Here is a 9,827-nt window from a genome sequence, read left to right as displayed (position 1 = left end):
GGCAGGCGGACTCTCAACCACTGTGCCACCGGGGAAGCCCCGAGCCTCATCTGCTTCATCTGTAACATGCGGATACTAATAGCACCCGCTGATAATGTTACTGTGAGAGTGGAATGTGTGCTTTGTGCAAGAAGAGTATTTGCAAGTTTGGCTGTACAAGTGGCTGCCGTTAACATCGTCATCATCGTCATCATCACCATCACCACCACCACCACCAACCTCTGGAGGCCAGGGGCTTGGCATGGAGCACAGTGGCAATAGACTGAGAGCCTTTGGAGGATCCAGAGAGGTCTTTGGCTCTGTGGCTTTTAGGAGGATCCTGGAGCTAGAAATAGTTGCCCATCATGGGGTGGGCAAGGCCCGGGTTGGATGCCTGCAGGAGCCATATGCCTGCTCTCTCAGAGCTGCTATTTGGACACCTCTAGCTTATACCTCAGTTTCTTGCTCTTAACCTGGGCAGGCAGAGCAAAACAGGGGTAGGGCCACGGTGTTACAAGTCGCCAAGACAGTGGGACTTTGCCAAACTGGAAAGCCCAGGTCCTGTCTAGGGCAGTCTTTCAACTTGTGGGTTGAGACCCATCAGTGAGTTGTGAAATCAATTTAGTGGGTCTCAACAAGTATTTTTTTTAATGGAATGGAATAGGAAATAGGAAAGAAATAGGAAATAGGACTAGGAAAGGTAAGTCTTAGTAAGATTAGTCTTATTTGGTGGAGCACTTGCTTCAATTATGAATCCCATGTGTTTACTGGGTGAAGATATAAATGTCTGTCTTGCTGTATATACTGGTCAAAAAAGTTTGGAAAAACCCTTCTGGTCTAAAGACATTCAGAGACAATTTAAAACAACCAGAAGACCATCTGGGGCCCACATCTGGTCCACTGGACAAAGGTTTGTGCATTTTGGCTTGAGCATCTTTGGAGAAGCTCCAGAGCACATCCCTATCTGGGATGCGGAGGGAGTGGGGAAACAGAAATCTGACGTGGGGTCCTTGCTACTGAGCCTTCTGACTAATGTCAGAGCAGGATAGACCCACTGCAATTGAGGAATGCCAGTTGTATTAGTCTTCTAAGGCTGCCATAACAAAGTACCATAGACTGGGGGGCTTAAACAACAGAACTGTATTTCTTACAGCTCTGGAGGCCAGAAGTCCAAGATCAAGGAAGGTGTCACAGGTTGTGTTTCCTGAGGCCTCCTTGGGCTGCAGACGGCCACCTTCTTGCTGTGTGCTCACATGATCTTTTTTCTACATGCAGACATCCCTGATGTCTAGCTGTGTATCCTAATCTCCTGTTCTTATAACAACACCAGTTAAAACCACAACCACCCTGATGGCCTCATTTTAATGTAATCACCTTCTTAAAGGACCAGTCTCCAAATACAGTCACATTATGGGGTTAGGGCTTCAAGATGAATCTGAGGGAACACAGTTCAGCCCATAACACCAGTGAAAACAGACCCATCCGCACACCAGACATGAGCTTCTGATCAGCTGCCTAAGGGGTGTTGAAGACTTATTAGTTGAGTGACCTTGGACAAATGATTTAACCTCCCTGAGCCTCAGTTTAAACAGCTGTGAAATTGGAATCCTTTTTTGTAGGGTTGTTGGGAAGGTTGAATCTAAGGCTGGTTTAGCCTTAGAACAGTTCCTGACATGCAGTAACCAATAGCAGTGGCCCATGTTGTTTGCATATTACCCTGCATGCTTGAAGAACGTCTTACAGCTTATAGCGAGCTTTCACATCCATTATCTCCTGTGATCCTCGCTTGCCAGGTAAGCTGAGTGCGGGTGATTCCATTTACAAACAAGAACTCTGAGACTCTGTGAGGTTAAACAAACGACTTTGCCCCAAACCACCCAGCCAGCGCTGGGATTAGAACCTGCGCGTGTCTGACCCTAAAGCATGTGCATTAAGACAACAGGCTCTATGCGTGATAAGCCAGCCCACCTTTGGAGAGGGGCGGAGTTAGAACCTGAGGTGCCGGAGAGCAAGTGAGGGTCCTGTAGCCACAGACCTTCCATCTGGCCACTCTGAGAGAGGAGGTTGACCAAGAAATGAGGAAGGCGCTGCAGAAAAGAGTCTGTTGGAAGGAGGCTACCATGTACACTATACACGTAGCAGCCACATTTGTTTAAATTGAGGTAGAATTGACTTGCAATATTGTGTTAATTTCAAGTGTATATTAGCAAAGTGATTCAGTTATTTTTTTCAGATTATATTCTACTGTAGGTTATTATATGATATTGAGTATTCTTGTTGCTTATCTATTTTACATATAGTACTTTGTATCTGTTAATCCCATACTCCTAATTTATCCCTCTCTCCCTCCCTCTCCCCTTTGGTAACCATAAATTTGTTTTCTATGTCTGTGAGGCTATTTTTGTTTTGTAGATAAGTTCATCTGTATCATATTTTAGATTCCCCATATAAGTGGTATCATATAGTATCATCTTTGATTCACTTCACTAAGTATAATATTCTCTAGGTCCATCCATGTTGCTGCAAATGGCAATATTTCATTCTTTTTTATGGCTGAGTAACATTCCAGTGTGTGTGTGTGTGTGTGTGTGTGTGTGTGTGTGTGTATGTGTGTGTGTACACCACATCTTCTTAAGCCAGTTGTCTGTTGATGGGCACTTGGGTTGTTTCCATGTCTTGACCATCGTAAATAGAGCTTCTATGAACATTGCGGGTGCATGTGTCTTTTCAAATTAGAGTTTTCATCTTTTCTGGATATATACACCCAAGAGTGGGATTGCTAGATCGTATGGTAGCTCAATTTTTAGTTTTTTAAGGAACCTCCATACTGTTCTCCATAGTGGCTGCACCAATTTACATTCCCACCAACAGTGTAGGAGGGTTCACTTTTCTCCACACCCTCTCCAGCATTTATTATAATTATTATTTTATATATATATAACTTATTTTATTTATTTATTTATTTATTTTTGGCTGCATTGGGTCTTCGTTGCTGCGCGGGCTTCTCTCTGGTTGCGGCAAGTGGGGGCTGCTCTTCGTTGCGGTGCACGGGCTCCTCATTGCGGTGGCTTCTCTTGTTGCAGAGCACAGGCTCTAGGCGTGCGGGCTTCAGTAGTTGTGGCGCGTGGGCTTAGTTGCTCTGCGGCATGTGGGATCTTCCCGGACCAGGGCTCGAACCCGTGTCCCCTGCATTGGCAGGCGGATTCTTAACCATTGTGCCACCAGGGAAGCCCGCATTTATTATTTGTAGACTTTTTGATGATAGCCATTCAGACCAGTGTAAGGTAATAGCTCATTGTAGTTTTGAATTTTTCTAATAATTAGGGATGAGCATCTTTTCATTTGCCTATTGGCCATCTGTATGTCTTCTTTGAAAAAAAAATAGTGTATTTGGGTCTTCTGCCCATTTTTTGATTGGGTTTTTTTTTTAATATTGAGTTGTATGAGCTGTTTATGTATTTTGGATATTAACTCCTTGTCAGTCATGTCATTTGCAAGTATTTTCTAGATTTCTGTAGATTGCCTTTTTGTTTTTTTGATGGTTTCCTTTGCTGTACAAAAGCTTTTAAGTTTGATTAGGTCCCATTGGTTTATTTTTGCTTTTATTTCTCTTGCCTTGAGAGACTGATCTAAGAAAATATCTCTGCAATTTATGTCAGAGAATGTTTTACCTAAGTTCTTTTCTAGGAGTTTTGTGGCGTCTTGTCTTACACTTAGGTCTTTAAACCATTTTGAGTTTATTTTTGTTTGTGGTGTGAGAGAGCGTTCTAATTTCATTGATTTACATGCAGCTGTCCTACTAGCCACTTTTTAAAACTTTGTTTCCGAGGATCTGGAAGCAGAGGGCCTTTTGGGGGGTGGGGTGGCAGGTAGGACACTCATAATGTAGGGTCAGCCCTCAAGGCTTGGGCTCAGAGATGGGGCGTGTGGAGGATGGAAAGAAATGGCAAGACCAGAGGCAGGAAGCCAGTCATCCAGGGACCAATAATGGTGGCACTGGAGCCAGGAGAATATGGTGGGACTCGAGCCATTTTAGGCGGTAGAATTCCCTGGACTCAGAGACGAATGGGGCGTGGGGTGACCCCAGGTTCTGGTTCTGGGCCCGTGAGTAGCACTGACAGGGTTTGAACCACTGTGTCTCTTGCCTCGCAGGTGATCGTGTGGGGGAACTACGGGCGGATGGAGCGGAAGCAGTTTATGGGTGTGGCCCGCGTACTGCTGGAGGAGCTGGACTTGACCACCCTGGCCGTGGGCTGGTACAAGCTCTTCCCCACCTCCTCCATGGTGGACCCAGCGACGGGCCCCCTGCTCCGGCAGGCATCCCAGCTGTCCCTTGAGAGCACCGTGGGGCCCTGCGGCGAGCGATCTTAGTGCCAGGGAGGGGGAGGGGCTCCCCAAGATGGTCTGGAGACCGCCCAGCCCCGACCTGGGACCCCAGGCCCAGGGGCACATTGAACAGAGGAGGATGGGGTTCTCCCCCCACAGCGGGGAAGCAGAACGGGGAGACCTGCCCCCTCAGGGCCCCTCCTCACCCCTTCTTTTCCTCCTATCCCCTGAGACCTTCCCTCTCCCGATGGGATTGGCTGCACTTTTGACTTGGCTGGTTCTTGACCTGGTGGATGTGGCTGCAATCCGGAGAAAGGAAAGACCGAGGTGGCAGAGCACACCATCCTCCTGCCCCAGACAGTGTCCGACCGCTCCCCCTTTTTGCCTCCTTGGAAGCTCGCTGCCCGGAGCCAAGTCCAGAACCCAGCGGCCATCTCCATGGTGCCAATTACCAGCAAGTGTCTTTCCTGCGGCACCGGGTTCAGGCAGCTACTCCTGCCCCAAAGCCTATGGGGCAGCTTTGCAAGGATCCGGAGCCAGCTCCGGGGGGCCCCAAGCCCCTGACTTGAAGAGGAGCTCAGGCCTCCCTCCACCTGCCCGTGGAAGGAGCTTTGCCGCAGCCTGTTCGAGTCCATCTGTCTGTCCCCTGCCTGCCCCTCTTATGGTAGCTCTAGGACTTGGGGTCCTTCAGGGACCAGAGGACAGGAGGGGTGCCCTGGGCCTGGCACAGACCCCCCAGGGTACCTGCCTCTGTGGGATTGCAACAACCTAGTTTGCAAACCGTTAGTGGACTGGACAGAACTCTTGTCGCCTGTGTTTTAGCAGAGGAGCTGTGGGACCCCCATTTTTGAGAACCCCAGCTCCAGAGAGCTCACCGTCTCTGAATTTTGGGGATGCGGGATTGGAGAGGGAGTCTGAGGAAAGCTGGGCTTGGGACTGGTGGTGCCCAGGCGAGGGTTTCCCAAGTAGGAGAATCCCTCCTTGCTGGATGAGTTCAAAGGTTATCTTGTCTGGCCCTCTGCCTCCAGGCTAAGGGTCTGGGGAGGCAACAGAGCTCCCCAATTTTAGTCTTTTTAAACAAACCATCCTGTACTAAGGGCAGAACCCACTGCCCCAGCCTCAGTGACCTTGGCTCAAGGAGAGAGAGTGAGGAGAGGCATGAGTGTGAGAATTGGGAGATTCCTTCTTGAGCAGGCCTGGGGCCCTCCCCGGGGCCTTCACAAGCCCTTTTGCATGCTGGGGAGGATGCAGGCTGGCCCCCCTCTCTAGAAGCACATTTCTGCCACCTTCACCCAGCTGCCCACTCCCCATACTCCCCTCACTCCCCTCATTACCCAGTCCTGCTGTGTAGGGCATAGTCCTGGTTAGCCGGGTAGGGTTAGTGTGCCAGGACCTGTGCCTGGTCTTAGCTCACATAGAGTCCTTACAGAGTCCCCAGACAGGGCGAGAGGAGATGGAGTGCATTCCAGGAGACGGCCTTTCCCTCCTCGATGGCCTGGCCTGGGCTGGGCCTCGATCTGGAGCCTCGTTCACATGGGAGGCTGCCCTCCCCCCACCAGCCCCTCCTCCTCCCCTCCCCTCCCCCTTCTCCCCCTCCCCCTTCTCCCCCTCCTTCCTCCCCCTCCCCATGTAGGGTTGTAGCCAGAGCTGCCCATGATACTCAGATGTTCTCATTTATTACCCTTGGTACTGATTTTATTTAGGAAGCACTCCTGAGGCTGTGAGCCTTGGCAGAGGGGGCCTGGGCTCCATCAGAGGAGGTCGTTTACCACTGGGGATGCCCGGCTGTGTTGAGACCCACCTTCCTCCCAGTTGCCCTCTAGGCTGTTGACCAGGTGATTCCTTCCACCTGGAGCCCCCCCTCCCCTCAGCCTGTTTGAGCCCTGGGCACCCTTTAAAATTCTGGAGGAGGTATAGCGCCCCCATGCTCTGGGAAGGGGAGATGGAGGTGCCCCTTTGATCCAGGAGGCCTTCAGACCTTCCTGGGATTGTGGTGGCTGGAATCCCAAGGCTGGGGCAGGAGGCAGCGGGGCTCTGGAGGCCCAGAATCAGCGCCTCCCCCGTGTGTTTTTTTTAAACCAGTGTGATTTTTCTGCCGTTCGTTTATTACTCACCATTCGTAATATTTTGAGCCAGGAGAGCGCCTTCTCTCTCCAGCTGTCACTGCTCTGGTAGTTCAGGGGTAGCTTTTCAAAGACAGGGCGGAGCCTGGCTGTTTCAACCAGAGAGGGGGGTGTGTGTGGTCTGTGCGCCCCAGCGTGATCCTGCCCTCCGGTGTCTGCACAGCCTTTATAAAGAGAGAGAGCGTGCTCCAAAGCAATAACATCCAGAGGGTGGTCACCGAGGGCCCCCCTCAATGACTTTCTTGTTTGTTCTGTGAATTCTCAGCTCACCTCCTGGAGGGGTGGACTGGGGTGAGGGCTGGAGCCCTCTTTCTTTGTATCATCGTTGTGAGCACATGGCCACCTTCCAAGGGGCCCCAACCATTTGGCGTGGGAACCACCGTCTGTCCTTACCAAGGGATGGGGGTTTGGGGAGGGGTGACTATTCTCATCATTAGCTTTGGGGAACCTTCAAGCCTGCTCCTGTCTGATCCTTTGCCAGCTCAAACTCCCCCATTTGGAGAAGAGCAGAGAGGGTGGAGTTGGGGGGATTAGGAGTCGGGGGGCTGGGGTCTCCAGGGGACAATTCTTTTTTCAATCCCTGGGCCAAAGGTCACATGCAGGGGTACGGTGGGAAGGAGTCATCTCCACTTTCCTTCTCTAGAATCTGCCTGTCGCACTAAAGCGAAAGGGGCTTTGGGACCATTGGTGAAATCATTTCCATTTTACAAAGAGATCACAGGCCTCTGGGGTCACCTGTGAGTTTATGGCACCCCCAGCCTGGGCCTCCTCTTCCCACCAGAGGCTGAGCTGGAGCCAGGGCAGGACCAGCTGGAGCCACCATTTCCCACAATATTTCCTCCGCCCTTCTCTCTGTGGCCTTCTCCCAGGGGCCTTGGAAAGATGGGCAGTGCCAACTGTAGCCCATCTGAGAGCGGAGGAAACTGAGGCTCAGAATCAGTAAGTGACTTGCCCAAGATGAGACCCCTCAGCAAGTGAGCCAAAACGAGGGCTCCACTGTCCCTCCTTTGTGGGACAGAAGACCGTCGCTCCAGGGCACATCTGCCATGATAAATATTTGTGACCTTTAAGCCCTGGGCCACCCAGCCCTGCTTCATTCCATCTTGATGGGCCAATAACTTTTCTGGCCCCGGGTCTGGAGGAAAGGGTTGCCGTAGAGACCTCGCTCTCCTGGGGTTCTGGCCTGACTAACTGAGGCTGTGCAGGATTTGGTCCAGGCCTTGATGTCTAAGTGGGGACTCCCGCCAAGGGGCCACAACCCCTCCGAGACCAACCTGAGGGAGGCAAGACACTGGTTCCTCCCTGGGGCTGTGCGGGAGTGAGCTGGCTGTGGTACACCTCATCTTAAGGAAATCCTCTCCAGACCTTCAGATATAATAGCAGCTGATCTTCCTGTAGTGCTTTTCAAACTTTTTTTGTTTTCAAAGTGCTTTTACCTTGCGTGTAACCTCACAAGAGCCCCTGGGCAGTCGGTGGGCACCTGTGTTATCAGCCCCATTTTACAGAAGAGGAAGCTGAGGCCCTGGGAGGGGGAGGCACCTGCTAAGGTCCCACTGTGAGCTGGTGGCTGAGCCTGGATGCGAACTCAGTTCTCCAACAGTTCAGAGCTCTTTCTTCAACGTGGGGTGAAGCAGAGAGTTGAGGTCATGCACTTTACAAGCTGATCCGCCATCCGACTCCTTATATCAGGAGCTCACGGGCACACCTCAGTGTTCAGAGTCACCTCTGAGCCCCGCTGCCCTTGGAGCACGGCTGTTGCGTCAGGCAAGGCCACCTGCATTTATTTATTGAGCAGCAGCCCTGTGCCAGGCCCAGGGGACTGGGGTGCCCCACCTCCATCCCCCGTTGCCCTGTAATGACTCCTTTGGGCTCGGGGAGGCTCTGTGTCTGTATAGCAGCGTCTCTGAGTGGACGGGAAACGTTCATGTCCATGAGCTCATCTGACTCACAAACTCTGACGGGGAGGCACTGACTGTGTCCGTTTGACGCATAGCTTCTGTGAGGGCAAAGTGGAGACTTGAACACGGGGCCTCAGGCGTCACCTCTGGAGCCCTTTCACTCTGCCACTGCCTCCTGAGGGGCGGCAGGAAGGCAGGACCCCTGGTCCTCAGGCCCACTCTCCACTCACTCACCTTTCCCCCCCTTCCCTCTTTGGCAGCAGGAGCCCCTCAGGCTTTTGGGGAGGGAGGGTTTCCTGGGCCCCTGGGTTGAAGCGGGTCACGTTGCATTGTGTTCATGACCATGTAGCTCATGTTGAAAATTAAAGTTTTTGGCTTTTCTAACGTGGCTTGCTCTGCTGTGTGTTGATGCACTTCTCTCTGGGACACTAAAGGCCCTTAGTTTTAAGGATCTGAGTGCTCCGGGATGTCAGCTTTGTTAACGTCTCCTTATGGGGCTAGGGCCTGGCCCAGGAACCCTCCCAGAGATGCACAGGAGGGAACAGGGTACTGGGTGAACCCAGTCATTTTACAGATGTGGAAACTGAGGTCCAGGCAGGGGATGAGACTCCCCGAGGTCACATTGTGGGTGATTGGCAGTACCCAGGTCTCACAGTTCCCAGAAGAGACTGTGGTCCAGGTGTCCCCATGACACGGGTGTCAGCAAGGCCCCCCCTTATCCCAAAGTGGGGCTGGCCAAGGACAAAGAGCATCAGATTGGGGGGTGGGGCCAATTCCACTCTGCGCGCCGAGTAAGAGAATGAGTAATCATTTAAACAGTGCAGAGATTTGCCCACTGGTCCACGCTGGACCGTAAATGTTTCCCTTCAGTCCGTCCGATCCCTGTGCTTCTCGTAGTGGGAGCAGCTGGCCTCACTGGTAGGATTCCAGTGTTGGAAGTCATGCATTTCCCCACCACACGGAAAGCCCACCTCTTCACACAACAGATAAAGGGGTACCTGCTTCCGTTCCGCAGGGCTAGCTAGGGACATGGGCCTGTGGCGAGCCTCTCCTCAGTGGCGGGTGTGGCCACGCCTTCTAAAACAATTTGAATCACAAGTGGTTTGCACCTACAGGGCGAGTTTAGAGTCATGCTTGTGCTTATGATGCGACTTTAATACATTTTTTGAGAGGAGGGGGGGGCTTGCCACAGAAGGAAATAAGAAACTACTCGTGGCAGAGGATGGCATTGAGGCTACGGCCCCTCACCCCTCTCCGAGGTCTGGGGAGGGTGTACTGACAGGTGAATCCAGACCCTCCGGCTCTAGGATCGACCCCCAGCCAGGGTAGGGCTGTCAGATGGACTTACGCCGGGCCAGGGGCCTGCCTGCCCAGCAACCGCCGCCGCCGCCGCCGCCGCCGCCGCCGCCGCCGCCTCCAGCCCCAGGGCTCGCGGGGGGCGAGAAGCCCAGATTGTCGCTGGCCCGCAACTCCAGCTGGTGGATGCGGTAGGAGATGGAGG

General features: G+C 52.3%; 2 protein-coding genes across 3 annotated transcripts in view; one reads left to right on the top strand and one right to left on the bottom strand.

Annotated features, from left to right (window-relative positions):
• Nucleotides 1–4,577, top strand: part of RIMS4 (regulating synaptic membrane exocytosis 4) — a 62,832-nt gene extending 58,255 nt beyond the window's left edge. The window contains exon 6 of one of the 2 annotated variants that reach the window (XM_007464778.1): nucleotides 4,132–4,577. In XM_007464778.1, the coding sequence (XP_007464840.1) occupies nucleotides 4,132–4,350 (219 nt within the window). In that variant the 3' untranslated portion in view covers nucleotides 4,351–4,577. The remainder of the gene's footprint in view (nucleotides 1–4,131) is intronic. The other variant, XM_007464779.1, reaches the window with a different exon arrangement.
• Nucleotides 4,578–9,660: 5,083 nt separating this feature from the next.
• Nucleotides 9,661–9,827, bottom strand: part of KCNK15 (potassium two pore domain channel subfamily K member 15) — a 5,599-nt gene continuing 5,432 nt past the window's right edge. The window contains exon 3 of the mRNA XM_007464803.1: nucleotides 9,661–9,827. This exon is cut by the window's right edge and continues 17 nt beyond it. Coding sequence (XP_007464865.1) covers nucleotides 9,661–9,827 — 167 coding nt within the window.

This window comes from Lipotes vexillifer, unplaced genomic scaffold, assembly GCF_000442215.2.
Source record: "Lipotes vexillifer unplaced genomic scaffold, Lipotes_vexillifer_v1.1 scaffold53, whole genome shotgun sequence".
NCBI lineage: Eukaryota > Metazoa > Chordata > Mammalia > Artiodactyla > Lipotidae > Lipotes > Lipotes vexillifer.
This window is presented reverse-complemented; position numbering and strand designations above follow the sequence as displayed.